The 22,013-nt window shown below is 35.5% G+C and overlaps 1 protein-coding gene and 1 long non-coding RNA gene across 7 annotated transcripts in view; one reads left to right on the top strand and one right to left on the bottom strand.

Annotated features, from left to right (window-relative positions):
- hcn1 (hyperpolarization activated cyclic nucleotide-gated potassium channel 1) overlaps positions 1 to 14,984 on the top strand; it is a 195,686-nt gene extending 180,702 nt beyond the window's left edge. For 4 of the 5 annotated variants that reach the window (XM_017352974.4, XM_005169434.6, XM_068215993.2 and 1 more), the window contains one exon: positions 12,098 to 14,984. In XM_017352974.4, the coding sequence (XP_017208463.1) occupies positions 12,098 to 13,110 (1,013 nt within the window). In that variant the 3' untranslated portion in view covers positions 13,111 to 14,984. Of the gene's footprint in view, positions 1 to 5,486; positions 5,524 to 12,097 lie in introns of all 5 variants that reach the window. The other variant, XM_021469009.3, reaches the window with a different exon arrangement.
- LOC141379990 (uncharacterized) overlaps positions 1 to 21,709 on the bottom strand; it is a 221,111-nt gene extending 199,402 nt beyond the window's left edge. For both annotated transcript variants that reach the window (XR_012397179.1, XR_012397178.1), the window contains exon 1: positions 21,496 to 21,709. This is a non-coding gene — a long non-coding RNA (uncharacterized lncRNA). The remainder of the gene's footprint in view (positions 1 to 21,495) is intronic.
- Positions 21,710 to 22,013: the final 304 nt, after the last annotated feature.

Here is a 22,013-nt window from a genome sequence, read left to right as displayed (position 1 = left end):
ACCATGACAGAGTGCAAGCATATGTGTCTCTAGCATAATTAATTCATCTTCAGAATTATGAATGGTTATATTTTGATATGTCTTTCCTATGCATTGAAGGCCGAGACTAATTTAAAGTCTTTTCAAAGTCCACCAGCACAATCCATACAGAATGCAGCATATTAACCATCAGTAGGTGTAGATATTCTAATAATATCATTGTTTTTAACATATATTTGAGAAATAATAATATTAAACTTTTATTATAGCATACAATATTGAAATAATAACATCTGGAGTTCAGTATCATCATACATATCAAATCATGACTAGAATGTATCGTTACATCCCTACTTATTTTGTTTTACAGGGTGCAAACTTCAATTCAATTACCCCAAAACACAGTTGTTGGTATTGCAAAGTAGGTTAAAATATAGTCAGCTTTCTAACAGCCTATTTATATCCATAGCCTGAACGTCATGGCAGCACCTGGGCAAGGTGCTTGAGCTCAATGGTGTGCCACATTCACGCCTCGCTGTGTTCCACTCATTAATTAGAGAATGGAGGCAGGCTTCAGGTTATTAGGCATCTTTAGTAACAGAGAAACAGAGGAATGAAGCCTAGTCTCCACATTTAGCCCCAAAAGAAGGAGGGTTAATGTGTCTCAGTGGAGGTCGTCAAGCTTAGAGGTGAACTGGACTATTTCATTTTGCTGAATGTTGAGGCACGTTCACAGACAATAAGTGTCCATCTGATTCTGTTCTGTGGGTTACTGTGAAATCAATGCTAGGGAAATGTTCAGAATGTCTTTTATTTCCCTGTAAGTCTTCTTGCTCACAATTCAATGTTGTGGATCTTGAATTTTTTGTATAATTTTTGACAATGAGGTTATTAGAAGAGAATTTGCAGTTGTGCTGAAAACTGAGTGCTGATCAAATGTCTCAAACGGTCTTGAGATTTGGCAAAATACAAAAGATCTGCCATCAGGACAATTGCAATATGAACTGTTACTGTGTGCCATTAATTGTCTGCTTTGTGTTTTTGTCTTGTTGACTTGAAAGTAGTTATGTGTAGTATTCTGTCACTGATTTATACTGTAAAAACATACATATATGATTAGAAAGAAATGCATTTAGTTAAATTGACATTACAATGTTTAAGGCATGTCAAAGAACATTGGATGGATGGATGGATGGATGGATGGATGGTAGGGCTGTAACGATACACGATATAAAATCGAAATCGCGACACTCAGATCTACGATCCTGTGTCGCGGTGTGATAATGGAGAATCGCGACACACCCCGTGACTACCTTTCCAATAACGTCACGCGTGCCTGCAAAAGTTGAGCTAGTTGAAGAAGAACGTGAGGAAACACTTTTTTCCCGCTCGACATAACGAGCAATGCTCCGTTTAAGCCCTCGCAATAAGCGTTTAACCGGGAGAGCTCGCACGGAGCTCTTAGTAAGGGACCGTCTGAATGTGTCAGGAATATCAAAAACAAAACCAACTTAACCCCTCTTGACAACAGACAACGGCAGAAACATTGCCAGTGCTGTCAAAGCATTGTTGTTAATGTGGCTGCGCAGAGAGGCATGGGCGTTCACCAGATGCCCCGACTCCTCTGCAGAGGAAACTTTTCTGTAACCGTGCGGTGAGCTTTGTTTAACCCTTTGGGAGTTAACGTTACGTGCTGATTGACAGGTGCGCGATGAATGAGGCCAGGAAACAGGACGAAGCTTTCAGTTAAGATGAACACAGTTTCTATAATTATACTTTATTTGTAGATAAAGGTATATGACTGTATATAATCACTCTATCTTGCTGGAGTTTATAGCCGTTCCGCTTTACTTCAGGACGCATAATGCCGCTCTGAAGGTCTAATCGCTTAAGTTATCCAGAGCTGTATGAATGTACAAATCTTGAATATCATAATATTATTAAATATTACAATTGTAACAACACAGACAGCAACACTTATGCACAATCGATACCCAGCTGATTCAGTCGTTTCATAAGAGGACCGCGCTTCTTCTCTTCTTTTTTCCTTGTCAAAATAAAGACAGTGAGATGCGCCTTGTTTTCGGCTTATAAAGCATGTATACACACTAATGCAATAGCATATTTAAACAACAAAACTGTTTACAAAAAGTCTACATATGCGCGCGTGTTGTCGTTTCATCACGCTGCGCGCGCACTTGAACCGGAAGGAGAGAGAGGAAACCATCAGGACATATTCTTTAAAATAATGAATTAAAATGTAAAAGATTTTGTTATAACAGCGGGGCATTAAATAAATGCATATTTTCCGTGGAGCGGGCAATTTGAGGAAGTCTGTGATTTTTATTTGACGGAAGAAAAAACATGATTGGAAAAAAACATCCTATGCCGGTTGTTAAAAAGAATCAGTCAGTATTTTCGTTTTGTAATATAAATTAATTATTTAAATGAAAATTATTTAGGGCAGTCCTATTTATTTTATTCATTTTATTTAGATTATTCTGCTCTTCTGTGCTAAACACTGCAGGTGCGTGAAGATGCTGCTGTTCAGTTCTGTTATTAATATGCTAGCATTTAAAAATAAATCAGTAGCCTATTTTCAAATGCAATATTTAATGTGTCAGACACAAAATAGACACGTCAATTTGTTTAACATAAAATTAATAGTAATCTGACCAGTTAACCGTTATTATAATAACCGATTAATGAGCGGCGGTTGTCTGTTAGCGAAATTAACCGAAATGAGCATCCCTAGAAGCCATTTAATTTACTTTTTCTATGTAAGACAACTTGATTGAAAAATAATTTTTAACATACTTGAACCATCTACACAATGGAGTTTAGTTCTGTTTGGTTTTTCAAAAGTATTTTGTTACAAAGAAAACAAAAATGATATAATTTTATTTAATAAAAAAGTTTTAAAAATCTTTTTTTCCCCACCCCACACGAAAAAAAAAATCATGATACGAATCGAATCGTGGGTCAAAAATCGTGATACGAATCGAATCGTGGGTTTGGTGTATCGTTACAGCCCTAATGGATGGATGGATGGATGGTGTAAACAATGTGTGGAAGGATGGTTAGCGTAAACGATGGATGGATGGATGGATGGATGGATGGATGGATGGATGGATGGATGGAGTAAATGTGTGGATGAATGGAAGGATGGTTAGAGTAAACGATGGATGGATGGATGGATGGATGGATGGATGGATGGATGGATGGATGGATGGATGGATGGAGTAAACAATGTGTGGATGGATGTAAGGATGGTTAGAGTAAACGATGGATGAATGGATGGATGGATGGATGGATGGATGGATGGATGGATGGATGGATGGATGGATGGATGGATGGATGGATGGATGGATGGATGGATGGATGGAATGCTACTATGGATGTATGCATGTATGGATGGAATAAACAATGTGTGGATGAATGGATGGATTGAAGGAGTAAACAATGTGTGGATGTGTGGATAGATGGATGGAAAGGATTGAATACTCCAATGTGTGGATGAATGGACGGAGTAAACAATGTGTAGATTGGAAAAATGGATGGATGGAAAAAATGGATGAATGGATGAAAGGAGTAAACAATGTGTGGATGGATGGAAGGATGGTTAGAGTGAACAATGTGTGGATGGATGGATTGAATACTGCAATGAATAGATGGATGTGTGGATGGAATAAACAATGTGTGGATGAATGGATGGATGGAAGGAGTAAATAATGTGTGAATGGGTGGATAGATGGAAAGGATTGAATACTACAATGTGTGGATGGATGGATGGATGAATAGATGGATGGATGGATGGATGGATGGATGGATGGATGGATGGATGGATGGATGGATGGATGGAAAAAATGGATGAATGGATGGAAGGAGTAAACAATGTGTGGATGGATGGAAGGATGGTTAGAGTAAACAATGTGTGGATGGATGGATTGAATACTGCAATGAATGGATGGATGTGTGGATAGAATAAACAATGTGTGGATGAATGGATGGATGGAAGGAGTAAATAATGTGTGGATGGGTGGATAGATGGAAAGGATTGAATGCTACAATGTGTGGATGAATGGATGGATGGATGGATGGATGGATGGAGTAAAAATGTGTGGATGATTGGACGGATGGACAGACAAATGGATGAAAAAAATGATGGATTGGTGGAGTAAACAATATTTGAATGACTGGATGGAAAAAAAACGGATGGATGATTGATAGGTGGAAGAAGTAAACAATGTGTGGATGGATGGATTAATGGATGGCTGAATGGATGACTGAACAGATGGAAACAAATGCAGACAACTATGTAAATGGGTAGAAGGATATATGAATGGATGAAAGCAAAGAGAGGTGGATGAATGGACAGATGGATGGATTGTTTGATGAATGGACGGGTAGATTAATTGATAAATAAAAACCATCCATAGAGCTTTACTTCCCCCAATTTCTCTATGACTTCATACATTCATCCTTCCATTTACACGGTTGTCTGGATGGATAAAAGTATGGATGGATATACATATGGATGAATGGATGGATAGATAAAAAGATGAAAATGTGAGTATGGATGGATGTATGAATGGATTGACAAAATATGCAGATAAATTAAGACTCGGCAACATATGCAAGTGAATTTAGAAAACGAGAACATTTTATTGTTAAAATATTAAATGTGTGAAAAGAATGTGATGCCACCGAGCACGTCTAATTAATATCAGATTTAATGCTATTTTCTGTCATCTTAAATCTCTTAAGGTCTTAATACTGTACATAAATTGTTAAAACTTAATCATTTTTATACTGTCTATTAGATAGTAATGCAGATCATTCAGTGTAAAATGTGAGAAACTTATTTAAAAAGAAATCCCCCTTAACATTGCATTATGATAACAATACATAGTTTTCTTAATTGTTCCATAATGCAAACGACAATCCTGCATTTTGAATTAAAACTCAAAAGCATCCAAATAATTTCTGGGTCACTGAATGCTATATTCTTAGCTAAGTGTAACCCAAAATTATATAACGTCCTGCACAAACCTCTGTGGACCCGCCTGATGGCAAAACTTAGTCAATAAAATATGACATACCAACTAAATGTTCCTGCAAGGGTGTGAGAGGGCAAGCACAGCTAAACCACACGAAGCAGGACACATTCAAATACCTTAAACCCCTTAGAACAATGTTTCCCAACCACGTTCCTGGAGGACCACCAACGCTGCATGTTTTGGATGTCTCCATTGTCTGTCACACTCATTACAGCTCTTTCAGTTTCTGCTAAAGAGCTGATGATCTGAATCAGGCGTGTTTAGTTATGGAGACATTGAGCAAAGCTGGTGAAAAGAAAGAAAATCTGCAGAGCTGGTGGTCCTAGAGGAACATGGTTGAGAAACACTGCCATAGACATTGTTTGATCCTGAAGAACCTTGTCTAGAAACCCTTTAACAACTGATCTTTTAGAGTCCCATGAATAACATGTTTTTGATCATTCACAGTACTCACGATACCTACGAACTACTTTTCAGACATCACGTAAGTCTGTAGACATGCAGTGCGTGTTGATTTAGAAGTAGATCTTAGTCTACTCGATGTTCAGCTGGACTCTTTTCAATGTGGCTACATTATGGCCTCTGATTTCTGAGAATTATTATACAGGAGACATTTTATAGACCATTTTGAGGGAAGTAATTTCCCTCAATTTAAATTCGGATTAAATTGTCTCATGATACAGTTAGTTTAAAAAAAAAAACAAGCATAACATGTTCATGGACCAATGACATCACCACATTGAATTGGTCTGTATTCTATGGGTTGAAATCATTATTGCAGGATTTACAGCAGATCCTTAAAAAATCTATGTATGAATTAGATTTTCCAAAATTCAAGGCCAAAAAAGTCTTATTTTTAATTATGAGAGGTCTTAAATTCTTGATGTTCATTTAGACATATCAAAATATTTTACTCAATTACAATGTATCTCATTTGTGTTATGTTTTAATATTCTTGAGAGAGTGTGCAGAATTTATGTTTAACATAATTTGTTTTACATCTCTTGTGTGAAAAGTGAAAAAGTGAAAATGAAAATGGCTATATATAGTTTAAATTGGAGGTTGATTATTCATGTGTGTTGGGTTATGAAATGTGTACAGTTGAAGTCAGAATTAATAGCACCCCTCTGAATTTTTTTCCTTTTTTAAATATTTCCCAAATTATGTTTAACAGAGCAGGGAAATGTTCACAGTATGTCTGATAATATTTTTTCTTCTGGAGAAATTTTATTTGTTTTATTTCGGTTAGAATAAAAGCAGTTATTAATTTTTTTAACACCATTTTAGGGACAAAATTATTAGCACATTTAAGCTTTTTATTTATTTTTATTTTTTTTGATAATCTACAAAACAAACCATTGTCATACAATAACTTGCCTAATTACCCTAACCTGCCTAGTTAACCTAATTAACCTAGTTAAGCCTTTAAATTTCACTTTAAGCTGTTTAGAAGTGTCTTGAAAAATATTATTTACTGTCATCATGACAAAGATAAAATAAATCAGTTTTTAGAAATGAGTTACTAAAACTATTATGTTTAGAAATGTGTTGAAAAAATCTGCTCTTCGCCAAACAGAAATTAGGGGAAAAAATAAACAGGGGGGCTAATAATTTAGGGGGCAAATAATTTTGACTTTAACTGTATATACTATCAAAATTTGCATTTGAAAATCTGAGAACTGACATTGTGTTTGTCAATTATGTGCCTAAAAAAATCAAGATGAGTTTGCCTTATAATATTTTTATTAATTACACAATGATCCATTCATAAATCGAGCCACTTGTTTTGTTATTCATTTACATTCGAATGACTTGGTTCCAAATGACATTCTATTTGCGCCACCTACTGAAAGTTTAATATTTTAATGAGAAAAAAGTTAAAAATGAAATTATTTGGTTCATAAACGTTTCGTTCCGTAAATGCTCAAAACAAAAAACATTTTGTAACATTATTTCTACAATTGTAAATCCAGTGTTCTGCCACCTCTAATAGACATTTTTTTTTAAACAGCTATTTAACTTGACTGGAAATGCAATTAATTAATATTATAAAAATAAAATTAATATTTTATTCTGTGCTAAGGTTACACATTTTTCTAGTAAAATAAAAGTACACTAATATAGATAATAATGCCCCAGAATCAGCCCGGTGCATAAAAATATATATATAAAAAATGTGTTTGTGAATGAGCTGTCACCAAATCAGTCAAAGTGTATAAATAAAAAAACATCAAAATGTAATATAATTATTAGCAAAATTACGATATAATTAGTCAATATTGCACAACCCTAATATAGATTATATATATTTTTTTATTTATTTATTTGGGTTTTAAAGAATTACAATGATATTTCACCCACATATTTCACAATGAAAATAACCTCAATTAAAAATATAAGTATATTATATTTATATTATATTTATACTAATGTTAAAAATATACGTTTTTATTTTTCTTCTTTTGTTAAACATTAAAGAAGATATTTAGAAAAATGATGATTGCTGGCACCCATCGACTTGTAGAAAAAAAAAGGCAATGGAAGTCAATGGGTGCCAGCTACCACCATTTCTCAAAATATCTTCCTTTGTGTTCAACAGAATAAAGTTTTGAACAAGTGAAGGATGAGTAAATAATGACAGAATTTTCATTTTACGGTGAATTATCTCTTTAAATAGAATGAAACTTGATTAAAAACTGAAAAGAAAAGTGCACAAGGCCTGTTTTTTTTCCCCCATCTCAGATCTGACTGACCTTTTATAAACCCCACCCGGCTATGTTTACCGCTCCCAGCCTAGTCGATACTCACCGCCAACAAGAAAGTTGTGTATATTTGGATATGCAAGGACACGACATGACTGTAAAACCTCTGCAGGTCTCCAGGGAGGTCTTTGTCCTTACTGCGATTATGCACGCGTTATTCCTGTCCCCCTGAATAAAGTGTTCCCGTCCAGACCAGACTTGTTCGTTCTCAAGAGCCCCTTTTCGTTGTCCAGTGTCATACGATCTCTCATTTTCTGCCTCGGGTAATAACAAATGGCACAGTGCTGAAACCCCTGGCATTATTGCTTATGGATTGCTTTAGCCTATGGGAACATAAATTGTACAGTAAATTATTAGGAGACGGTTTTGGAATTCCTTCATCCTCACTGTCGTTCTCTAGCACATTATGTTCTTAATAGCAGATCATATTGTTCTTCTTGTAACTTAAACCACCATCCATCTGGTGCTGATGGCTTATGTCCACATGTATTTGGCCGAGTACAGAATGTGTACACCAAAAAAAGGAGGGAAAAAATCCTATTAAAGTTTATACAATATCAGATCACACGAGGAAACTTGACTTTTTAAGTTTTGCCAGTTTATTGGCTAATTTATTCGGATTCATATGAAAATTCATATAAAAATTTATGAATGAGATCATACAAATTAGCCACTTAATCATAAAGTTAAGAATTGGTGTAAGATAACATTTGATGCACCCATACTAACTTTTTAGAAATTTTATTTATATATGTATATTTTATATATATATGTATATATATTGTGTGCATAAAAGTCCGTATATCGATGCAGTTTATTGCACAATATTCCAATATTTAGATTAGTTATCAAAAAACTTCAAAAAGTTATGCATTTTAAGCATTAGTTTACAAAAAAATGGTAAAAATTCAAAGTTTACTGAAAGATTTTGAAAAGTCAATGTTTTTTTGAATAACACAATGAGAGGAAAAAAATAACTTTTTTTTTTTTTTTTTTTGCTGTGCAGTTGCATAACAATAGTTAATGCTACCCCAGTTAATGTTGTCTCCACATTCCCTCCAATATTTTTTAGCGATCTATGAGTTTCTAGTACTCATTTATTCATTTAATCATGGTAAATGCAAAGAGAATTAAGGCTCTTGCTTTTGCACTTCTTTATTTTGGATACTGCGAGAACAGTTTCTTTCCCATTGTGCACGTCAGAACTGAAAATCCGGTGCAACTGCCGCAAGGAGGTGTATTCCAAATGTCCAAATGTCATGTGCAGTGGAAAGGCGGCTATAGAGGTACCGTCCATACAACGTTGAGATGTAACATGATTAGACGTTGATATTTGGTTGATTTTAGGTTGGACTTTGACGTCGGCCTGACATTGGATTCTAACGTCAACCTGATTTTGCATTTCAAAACAAAATCCAACGTTCCTCCCATGTTGGTGTCCTGTGCCTGCAGGGATCATTTCCAATAATCAACCATAGTCTCTCTCCTTTCACCCCAATAAATAATTTAAAATAAACTAACATATACATATAAATACACACACACACACACACACACACACACACACACATATATATATACAGTATATATATATATATATATATATATATATATATATATATATATATATATATATATATATATATATATATTTATATATATATATATATATATATATATATTTATATATATATATATATATATATATATATATATATATATATATATATATATATATATATATATATATATATATATATATATATGTGTGTGTGTGTGTGTGTGTGTGTGTGTGTGTGTATTTATATGTATATGTTAGTTTATTTTAAATTATTTATTGGGGTGAAGGGAGAGAGACTATGGTTGATTATTGGAAATGATCCCTGCATATATATATAACATTTCCATGACATGTCAGAAAAAACGGAATTATTCCATTAATGATGCAACACAACTGCAATTCAGTGACTATCATCATCTGTCGTGACAATACATTAGCATTTCCCCAATAATCTAAGCACACGGTAAGGCTACGCAGTATATCGTTTAAGGATCGATATTGCAATATTAAATAGTAGGATATTCACAATAAGATATGCAATGCTGATTTGGGATTAAATGACCAGGAACCCCAGGTCAAAACACCTGAGATTTAGAATTTAACAATGATAGGGTGAAAGTTAATCATGTGCATGTGTTAAGACCTGTGACTGTAAGCATTTTAAAAGAGCATAATGAATAAAGATTTGTTTTATTAAATAATTTATATGATGAGGACTATACATTGTTAATTTACATCTGATTATTAAATTTCTGTAACCAAATATTGTTAGACTCTCTGAAGAAAACTGTAAATCACTATTTATTTCAAATTAATATTTGCTCCATTGTGTTTATGACTGTGTTTTGTATTATATGTATATAATAAATTACAAAATATATATATTTATATTTCACTCGAAATAAGAATCGAAAATGTAATCGAATCGAGAATTTGGAGAATCGTGACACCCCTAATACACACACACACACACACACACACACACACACACACACATAGATATATATATATATATATATCGCAAAGAAAAAAAAATATTGCAACGTCAATTTTTTCCAATATTGTGCAGCCCTGGCACACAGTAACAATATATTCATATGAACTCTTAAATTCATATACTATTTTTCTCAGTCTAATTTCTAAACACGAAGTGCTCTAGTATTCACTCCCTAATGATAACATCCATAACAATTGCCTTCAAAACTGCAGGCAGCTTGATAATAAAACTTTATGCATCCCACAGCAGCTTGATCATGAGACTGAATTCACCTTGAATGGTAAAAACCCCCAGCATGCCCTCGTGCCTGATTCACTCATACAGCTATGGATGAAAGATTGATAGCCTATTGCTTTATGCCTTCAGCTCATAAGAGCCTTACTCCGTCATCTTATGTAACAATAGAGCTCGGCTCAGCTATTGTGTTCAAAAGGGCAGTAACAGAAGAAGTTCACGGACAAATCAATCCATCCCTCATTTATGATAGCAGCAAAAACAGTGACTTGGGTAAAAGAAATGAACAGATAAATTTGTAGTATAGTTAAAGTCATATTTGGAAACCTTAATAACCATTGCAGCAGACATCTAATCTCAGCTTCTAGCGCAAACAATCAGTGGATTTTTCTTATTGCTGGTTTTAACTTTGTTGAACGTGGCATAGATATTACAGTAACCCACAAACAGACGGATTTATTGACTGCACTGATTGGTGATTTATATTGTAATGCAACTTTGTAGACTATATGTAGGACTTGCTGTTCCACTAAACAAATTAATCAAAAAGAAGAAAAAAAAAACACTAAAAATGTTTTTAAATGAATTTTCAAAGTGACAACATTTAATATCTGACATTTAAACAGTTTAATGTAATCCTTTATAATTTAAGCAAGTGTTTGCAGAGAGCTTCTTTAATCATTTCCCAGCAACATTTAGTATGTTTCTCTTAAATAAATTGTGTTATATTTTATGTTATTTTATTCCTAGCTTAACCTTTCAGGGTATATGACAATACAATATTATTAGCAGCCATGACCTTGATTTAACAACTACAATTAAGTCTAAATGCAATAATATTAAAGACATTGAGTATTGTACTATTGACGAAGAGATCATTTCATTCAGAATAAAGGCCTACTTTTAGTCAGTGTGTTTGTTCTGTTAAAAGTAGTATTAGATACCCTGCTGGAAAACAAACAGCTGACATGCCTGAGCAGTCTCATCTCCTAGCCTGACCAAGAATTTCCAGTTTAGAAGGTTATTGTAGAAATGTCTAACTAAATAACAATGATCAAAACCCTTCTAAAGCCAGCAGACAGACCAGCCTGACCAGACAAGGAGATCAGCTGAGATAGCAGACCAGTTTGGGGGAAAACAAAACTCTTAAGGCTTGTTTTTCAGCAGGGTAATGATACTTTTGAGCATCTGTGCTGTGCTCAGAGATTGTGATTGTTTTAGACTTTAAAATGTGTGTATTTGCTATAGCGATAGCGAACAGCTGAACTGAGATTCAGTGCCTAGCCAAACGAGGTAAGCACCTCAGATGTTGCATTCAACATCAGCCCTACTTTAAAATCTCTACTTAGGAGTGACTAGCCTCCCCTTTCTACATCCGTGATACCTTTGTGCTTCTCCTTTCACTGTTGAACACCCTTTTGTTATCCCATTTGGTTTAAATGTTACCTGCTGGATGCAAACTGAAGACTAACTAAAGACTTTTCGGTTTCGCTCCCCTCAACAGGGAAGAAGAACTCGCTCCTGCTCCAGAAATTCCAGAAGGATCTGAACGCTGGCGTCTTCAACACTCAAGAGAACGAGCTGCTGAAGCAGATCATCCGGCAGGACCGAGAGATGGTGATGATGGTGGATCGGAAGCAGTCAGTCACGGGGATGAACTCCACGCCGATGTCTGGAAACTCCATCATTAACTCTCCCGCTCAGCCACCGTTCGCTACAGCGACAGCTATTCTTGGGAACAACCAATTACAGCAGCAGGCCGCCCCACTAAGCTACAGCACCTCCGCCACTATAACCCCGTCAGGTCGCGTGCCGCCTTCACAAGGCGTCACGTTTTCAGCACCGAGCGTTTCTCATGGCAATTTGAGCTCCTCTTCGCCCAATCCCCCTACGCCCTTGCAGCAGCCAGCAGGGGCAATTATGTCCCCTTGTTCGTTCACTACTTCCATTTGCAGTCCGCCAGTGCAAACCCCTATAGCTAGCCGAACATTCCAGTATGGATCACCGACGGCCTCCCAACTGTCCCTTGTACAGCAAGCCTTACCACAGCAATCCTCCCCAGCCTCTTTACCCCAACCACCAGCCCAACAGCAACCGCAAGGGGCGTCCCCTCAGAGGAGTGATGTCCACAAGAGTGCGCAGGCCCTCCAGTCTGGCAGCCTGAGCAAGGACTTACGCCACCTCTCCGCCTCGCAGCCCTCGCTGCCCCACGAGACCTCACTGGCTGCCCGGGCGCACCCCACATCGGGCGAATCACTCGCTTCCATTCAGCCACCACCCATGGGATCCGCGGCAGGCATCCAGGCCCCGGGCTCCGTGCTGCAGAGCGGCATCCGCACCAACGTCCCTCAGAGGGTTGCCCTTTTCCGGCAGATGTCATCGGGTGCATTACCGCCAGTGCGCACAGCACCCTCTAGTGCCCAGCACAGGGATTCAACGGGCTCCAGGAGAGAGTCGGCAGTCTTAAGCAGTACAGAGACGGAACAAGACAAGATGCGATTCGCATCGAATTTATGATCCCGTTTTACTTTTTTCATGTTCATTTTTTTAAAAGATATTTTGATTGATTTTTATGGAGAGACTACCGAAAAAAAAAAAACGGGGAAAAGACTTGTATTTTTTTTCCTCCAACTTCCTCTGAAAAGATAACCTCATAGCTATCCTGTACAGAATTTCCTTGTACTATATTTTAGACACACTTCCCCTTCAACTTAAGAATGTATATTATACAAATCTCTCTCTCTATATATATAAATATATGTGCAAATCCAACTAGAATATTTGGCACCGACCATATGGGAAAGAAAACAAACTCTAGTATAAACGCAAGTCTTCCTCTCAAACATATGTGACTATAACTTGTCTGAAAATGGTCTTTTCTGTTGATGTTTTTTTCTTACAGTTATGTTTTTCGTTATCGTTTTGGGTATGGGAATGCAATGATGTTTTTTTTTTCTGTTCTCGAAGAGAAGCTGACAAAACAAGTCCAGCATTCAGCAGCTTTTGACATCACTGTGGAAAATGTTTGCGCATATCAAATCTGGGAAAAATACTAAATGTTTAAAAAGCACATCTACAAACTGTTACTGTCTGGAAAAAGAAATAATGATAATAGTAATAATAATTTTAATTATAATATCAGAAAAAAGGTGCAGTTTCGATCTCTGCAATACATTGTGTTGTGCAATAATTGCGTCACATTTTAAGAAGGGAATTAATGTGTTGTTTTCATTTTTCTTTTTAATATAGTTTATTTTTGTCAAGGATGTGTGGTCAAATCGGACTTTATTTTCTGATTTCAGAATGAGACGGACATTATGAAATGTCACTTAAAGACTGTACATTTACAATATTTATAAAAACTAAAGATTATCACCATTATGCAATAGACTGTGATATAAAGATTATCTATATGTGTGTTGTACATAGTTTTGTAGAGCTAGTATTTACAAAAAGTAACGTGTGGTGCATTTCTCAAACATGGCAATGTCTTATCTCTGTCAGCAGCCTGGGTAATGCCTATATATGCATATATATATAAATATATATATTCAAATGGTAATATGTGACGACAAACATCAGAAACAATCATTAGAGATAAGAAAACCTTAATGCAAATAGTAGCGTTACAGAGTAGGTAGTAATAAAGACAATTCATGTATTCAGAAATATCATGCTGGCGAAATATAACGATATATGAGTGATTATAGTGCAGTTGGGGGAGGGGAAATGCATCAACATTATCAACAAAGCTTAATGCATCATTTCCAAATCTCTAAATGAGAATCAAATGCATTTATCTGATCATGTTAGGTCTGCTTCCATACCCTGATAGGCGCTTTATTTTTATATTAATAGTGTTCTTCTTATGAATCAGTATTAATAACTCACACACACACACACTACTCCAACTTCTGTTATGGCAATGCATATTCCATTATTGTTTGCATTTAACATTTTAAGACTGTGAAAACCACATTAATGTATTTATTTACACTGTATGTCATGCTACTAATGTTCTCACCGAGTCCAAGACACGTAACATACTGTAATAATCTGTAAACCGACAGCACTGGGGAGATTATTGTCAAAAGATTTACAGATTTGGAAGAAAGAAAAACAGAAGCTGCTTTGCATTAAGGTTTTTATCTCTTCCGCGTGTCGATTCATCCAGTCCGGGGCTTAAGACTTTGAAATAGCATGTCATTCACCTGTATTGGGGGTTAAACATTTGGTTACCCCTTCTATTTTTAACGAATTTGTGCAATACAGCTACCGAAAGTCTGTAGGACTGATCTGACCTGTGCAAAGTCTCCAAGCCCCCTTGCACAATGTTTTTAAAGATGATCCCCCTCCAAAAAACCCTAACAAAAGACAAAAAAAAAAACACTTGTGTCAGTACTGTACCGGTGCAAATCCCATAAAGCGATCATAAACGCATGCATTGTCACAAATACTTAAAAAAAAATAGAGAGAAACTATTTTAAAAATGTTGACGTTTAAATGTATTGTGAGATTACGTTTTTTTGTTTCGTTTCTTGTCTGCCTAGACGTTCTCTGTGCGTATCAAAAACATTGCGTTTTCACGAAAAAGGACATTCTTAAGTATTTGTGCCTAAACTATAGCCATGTTTCATCCTTTTCATTTTATGAACGTGAGTCGTGTTGTGTGTGCGCATTCACACACATGCACACGTATGTAAACCAGTGTATACGTGTATGTTCAATGTTTTCTGACAAGAACAAAATGCAATGGGAATGGCCAAACGTATTGGATTAAAAAGATGGTATATCAATGCGATTAACCATACTAGTGAAAAAACTGTCTGTTTATCGCATTTAACAAACACATCAGTATCGACTGGAATCCTGGCAAAATGGGCAATTGTGTGTGTGTAACTTTATAGCCACCGATGTTTGATGTTGTGTGGAATGAAACTGGCCAAAGCGAAACATTTCTAAACAAACCTTCATTGTGAATTGCACTTTCTGTTTAAAGAGAGAGAACGAGAGGAGTGGAAACATATTAGGGTTGTCATGATACTGGAATTCCGTACCAATCAATACTGAACATTCAAAAACGTCTAACATATGAGCACATTCTTATACACCACTGATTTGCCATTATGTTCATGTGCTTTACAGAAATGGCTGAGATTGGTCGTGAAGGTCATCATACACTGAAATCACCACTGTTTCTTAATACCAAGTAAAGTTTGGACTTTCGTTCTTGAAAGTTCAGACTTAGAAGAATAAACTACCGAGGACACAACTCGGGTACTTACTCAAATGGAACGGCAGTGTACTTTATAACGTCACTTACCTCAACATCAATTCATCAGATTTCCTGTACATTAACAATAAAATGTTTGGTCACTCTTTATTTTGACGGTCCGTTTGTTGAATTTAAGTTACAATGCATCTACATGCTAACTATTTCAATTATAAGTAGACTGTTAGGTTGGGGTTAGGGTTAGTTTACTTGCAAAGTTTCTTATAGTCAGTTAAATGTCTGTTGAAGGAGCAGTATCAACAGATATTAAGCTGACAGTCTACTATTACTCAAAAAGACCATCAAAATAACGTTTTACCAAATGATTTAATTATAAAAGGCACAGCCTTATAATCGATATTATTAATCAATATGTTTGATTTAAGAAAATATAAAAATAAATCGCTATGAATGTGAAGTAAAATGTATTATTATACACAGACTCCTGTCTTTGATTATAAGATTTAATAAACTACAATGGACATTATACAATTATAAAAGTACAAGACATAATCAATAAGAAGATAACATTAAGCAGTTTGGTAAACACACAGCGTATAACACAGTAACGTAATTAAAGACAATTATAAAACGTAACAAAATAACACTGCCAAAAATAATACACCTGAAAATAAACAATGGATTTAAAAGACCAAAAACTGTCCGTTAGATATACACAAGATTTATTAAATATTATGTTTTTAACTACACTGTAAAAAAAATCTGTGATTTTACGATTTATTTCCAGCAGCTGGGGTGCCAGAAAAAAGTAAAATAACGGCCGTTAAATTACAGAAATATACCGTAAAATAAAGGATATTAAATTACAGAAATAAAAAAAAAATTAGTAAATTTCTGTAATTTAATATCTGTTATTTTAACAGTAAATTTCTGTTATTTAACGGCCGTTATTTTACTTTTTTTTTTTCGGAACCCTAGCTACCAGAATTAAACCGTAAAATTACAGATTTTTTTTTTACAGTGTACAATAGAGAGATGAGATCCAGCGGTTTATCCAAGATAGACTGGTTGAAGTAAAGCCGCTCTTGGCAGGGGAGGTGTTCCTGTGCTCTCGCTGACAGTCTGGGGCTCAGAGTCCGCACAAGCTCAAGCACATTGTCAAAGACACGCTATCTTTGTAATTAAACTGCCGATTCAAGTTTAAAACAACTACATTCTCTCCTGAAAAATGTAAAACTTTATTTTGTAACACAACAGAGGAGTATTTTTTAAACCATATGGATTTCTTCTCCGCCATTAGCTTTCGCTGGCTGGGCTACAAGGCATCCTGAGATACCTTCACTTCACAAGTAAAGACTGCAGCCCTTGATGACGTAGTTGACCAGGTCCACTACGTAGTTGACAATTGCCTACACCCCCTTACCTTAAATCCAACAATTACAGTAGCATGGGCGGTACAAGGTTCACTACTTAGTTGACGATGATTCACGAGAACACTAGAGCGCAAGCACAGATAAGAACGCATATTGAGTTCAGCCTGAGTGTAACCACAGATACAGGGACACTGGAGCTTTTCAAAGTCAAGTCAATGAGCTGATTTGTATATAAGCTGACATACGAGCGATTCATTAATGTATCGCGCCTTTAAAACGCTCCAATGTGCCTCTATCTGGGTTACACTCAGTAAACAGTGGTGAGTTCGGTGAACTGATAACCTTCGCGGCCAATCACAGTCATTTCTGTTGAGTGCTCAAATGTTTCGCAGGAAATGGACACTTTAAAAATTTTAGTATTGATTGGTACCAAATTTCAGTATCGTGACAACCCTAAAATATATACATTAGTTGGTTAACTAAAGGGGTTGCTACTGTACATCATCCAGAATCGCATATTTTGGCTCTTGTGGGTCAAATACAACAAAAAGCGCTTAACTCCTGCTATGCCATAGTGTATAGAAACTAGTGTACAGATATAGAGGAGGTTCAGCAGTGCTCTGGGTATCTGCTATTTTTTTGATACTGTACTTGCCTTTGGAGGGGAACGCTTCCCGTGTTAATGTGCTTTTTCCTCTCAGCTTTAAACACTGTTCGAATTTGGGATTGGGAAAGAGAGACGTTCATGCAATGACACACAGAGAAATGAGAATGCTGTCACTTTCTGAGGAGGTGTTTAAGAAAACCAGCACATATCTTGGTATGTTTGTTTGTTTTGTATTTATTTGATTTTGTTTTCATATATTTGTGTTTATGTGATGGGAAATGAACAATGCAAAAGGAAACGCAGGATGCTTGAATAAAGGGAAAAACCAAAATGTTTGGTTTGCGGCCTCCACGATTCAGGGGAAATCATTTTTTTGGTTTGATATGTTCAGCGATGTGATGCAAATGGCGGAAGATTCTAGAACAGGCCTCAAGCTTTTTCTTAATCTCAGTAGTAGTTTTTTTTTCCATTACGCTCGTTCATGTACACCAACGCTTGGTTTGAAAAAAAATGTAAAAAAAGAATAAAAAAAGGAGGAAGAAGCATTCAATAAACAACGAAACATGAACAATTAGTTACTTGATCCTGAGTAAAGAAAGGTAAATGTATACTTTCTTACACCTATATGCAGACAAACGGTGTTTGTCAAAAGTTATTTTGATTTTCATGTTTTCTTTTGTTTCTTTGTAAATAATAAAAAAAACTTTAAAATATAGAGAAAAAAAAAATAAAAGAAATATTGCCATTTACTACCGGGCTTCTGTGTGTTTTTGTGATAAGATGCCGATTAATAATCGGACATAAACTTGATTGGAAAGCTGCGCCAACCTGATTTCACCAAGGTGGACATGTTCCTGGATTAACATCTATGTTGATTCTGAAACAACATTCCAATCAGCCAATCACAATTAACCCTTTAAAGGCATCCTTACCACCTGGCTGACCTTTTATCCATAGGTTATAATTATCTTAGGCCATCATAATATTTATTAGAGTTGTGTCAGTATAATATTCAATCCAAGATGTGGGCCACAATTTTTTTTTTCCAAGTGTGCACCCTAAAGGGGCCTGTCAAAATAATCAATAGAACGACTTATCCCACAAAGCATGGACATGATCTCAAACATTTTTGGTGATGCAATATATATTGCCCACACATTCATTCATTTTCTTTTCGGCTTAGTCCCTTTATTAATCTGGGGTCGCCACAGCGGAATTAACCGCCAACTTATCCAGCATATGTTTACGCATCTAATGCCCTTCCAGCTACAACCCATCTCTGGGAAACATCCATAAACACCCATTTACACTCATACACTACGGACAATTTAGCTTACCCAATTCACCTGTACCGCATGTCTTTGGATTGTGGAGGAAACCGGAGCACCCAGAGGAAACCCACGCGAACGTGGGGAAAACATGCACCTCCACACAGAAACACCAACTGACCCAGCAAAGGCTCGAACCAGCTACCTTCTTGCTGTGAGGGGACAGCACTACCTACTGCGCCACCACATTGCCTATCGCCCCTACATAAAAACCAATTCTAGCAACACTTCAGCTGATTGTGCAACATTTCTAGAAACACTATAGTATTTTCTATAAATTACTTTTGTTACCTCTGTTACTTTTTTACCTTTGCACTTTTTTGTCAACATTTATTAATATTTTCTCGGGATATGCATTTTCACATTCTGATTCCAATCGCTTATGAAATTGTTAAAATGACTATAATTAAATTAAATATTCTTAAGAATAAAACATGATGTGTTCTTTGAAGGAGTGAACTGGCATTGTGATGATATTATTTGCCATTCTGGCACTTTATAATGAGTGGCATAAAATGGACTTAAAATGACGATAATATCGTTTATCGTATTATATTTTAATACGACGTGTTATATTTTAACATTGTGTTATATTTTAACCCAAAATAGAAATTGTGACAGACCTTCGTAAAGGGTTAAGGGATAAATTTACAGTTTCTGTTATTGTTAAGAGAATAATTTACAGTTACGGTTGGGTATAGAATGCTGTAGGTATGGATTACATTTTACACAAAAAAAATGATGTTCCAGGATCAACGGAGATGTAAATTCAGGATCGTATCGTAAATGGCAAAATTATGACGTTTAGTGAGCTGAGCATTTAACACCAAAAGACAATTAAGTGAATTAAATAAATAAAACACTAATTCATGCAACGAAAAATGGCTTCATGTCACAGTCTGACAAAATGTACATTTACACAACAGAGTACTAAAAGTTAAAAAAAAAAAAAACTCTCCGTTTGATTAAACACAACAACATTGTCCAAATGATTCATATTTACTAGTGCCATCAACCGATTAAAATATGTGGTCTAACTGATTACATGGTGTGGCCATTAATTAATTAAATAATCACATATAACTGCAAACACAGCCAGATATTATACAATTCAGTTTTATTTATAATGTGTTATTAAATGCAAGCCTATAACTTAAGCTACAATGGTCATTTTTATTATAATTATCACTGACCACAAAATCTATGAATTTTGTGACATTGGTTCAATATAACCATCACAATTGGTTACAAATGACAATTTTAATCATTATTGAACATAAAACAATGTCTTAACCCTATGGAAAATAACAACTTAAACCAGCCTTGGCTGGTTGGCTGGTTTTAGCTTGTCAACCAGCCTTTATTTCGAGGGGTGTTGGACATTTCCAGCCTGGTCTTAGCTGGTCAGGCTGGAAGATGACCAGCTAAAACCAGCTTGACCAGCCAAAACCAGCTATGTCCAGATTAAACCAAGAAACCAGCCTGGAAATGGCAAAAACCCCTCTAAAACCAGGCTGGTCGACCAGCTAAAACCAGCTAACCAGCCTAGGCTGGTTTAAGCTGGTTTTTTTTTTTTTTTGTTGTTGTTGTTTTCTCCAGCAGGGAAGGTAACCCTATGACCATTTTGTTGATTACTGATATTGTCTATTATTTAACACAAGCCTATTAGCTATATTCCAATGGACATTGAACATATGCCTCATACTACACAAATCAAAATTGTTATTTCTCCATTAACTCTTTCCCTGCCAGTGTTTTCCTGAGATGAGATGAGATGAGATTAAGATGTTTCCAGCCAATGCCAGTATGTTTGATGATTTGCACCTAAATTTGACAGCATTTGAAAATACTTTCAACTAGTAATATAACCATATTAAATATCAAAATAAAGAACCAAGACAAGAAAATAATCTATATTCATGTGTTCATGTTTTATACCCATTTACTGCAGTTCTACAAAGTGTATTTAAAGTGTAAAATTCCCAGCTCTAATATTTACACATACAGAATTGACGATAAACGCTGCATTAAGCATGTTGGGCCAGTAGGTAGCAACGTCACCAAGTACAAAAACAGTCCTCTAATGCCATTAACACAGCCTTCAAACTGCACAAATTAATCTATTAAATGTAACAACCTAGCGTCGGCCTAGCAACCACCTAACAACAACCTATACCAATAATTCAGAACAAATCAGAAACACTCTGAAATACTATGAAAACTGTTGCACATGCGTCGTTATTAGAATCCGAATCAATTGTACTCTTTCTACAAAACCGACAACAAAGACAAAATCCATCCACATCATCCAATTGAATGTCTTATCTCTCTTCAGTAAAAATAAAGTAAAATAGTTCTTACCTTCTCAAGTCTTTCTGCTTCCTTTTTCTTGAATCCACCATTTTGTTCAAAAAGAGTTCAATTAATCCACTTGATTGTTCCTCATAGCATAGTTGTAAAGTCTGAGGGATAAAAGTTTCATATTTTGTGTGTGTGTAACTGGGAAGGAAAATAGGAGTAAAGTTTAACATAAGCTAGGCTAAACCAGGTGCATCTGAGAGGAGGAAATGCAGGTGGAAGATGGCCTTGACAAAATCTACTTAAAAGTCCCTCTCCAAGAATAATAACAAATAAATTTGCATTTGTGTTTGTGTGTTCAGAAGTTGCGGTTAGTTATTCCAACAGGAGTAATTAAAATAAAATGACTTTAAAAACACTTTCCCTGTTCAAAAAATGTTCTATTAATCATTAAATGTAAAAAAATGGTATTTAGAATATGTTTTTTTCATCTCTTTACATTCAAGCCAACAACTTGAACGTGACATGACAAACTTGTGAAATGATTATAAATGTCAACAAATAACTAAATGTTATTGTTA

This window comes from Danio rerio, chromosome 21, assembly GCF_049306965.1.
Source record: "Danio rerio strain Tuebingen ecotype United States chromosome 21, GRCz12tu, whole genome shotgun sequence".
Lineage (NCBI taxonomy): Eukaryota > Metazoa > Chordata > Actinopteri > Cypriniformes > Danionidae > Danio > Danio rerio.
This window is presented reverse-complemented; position numbering and strand designations above follow the sequence as displayed.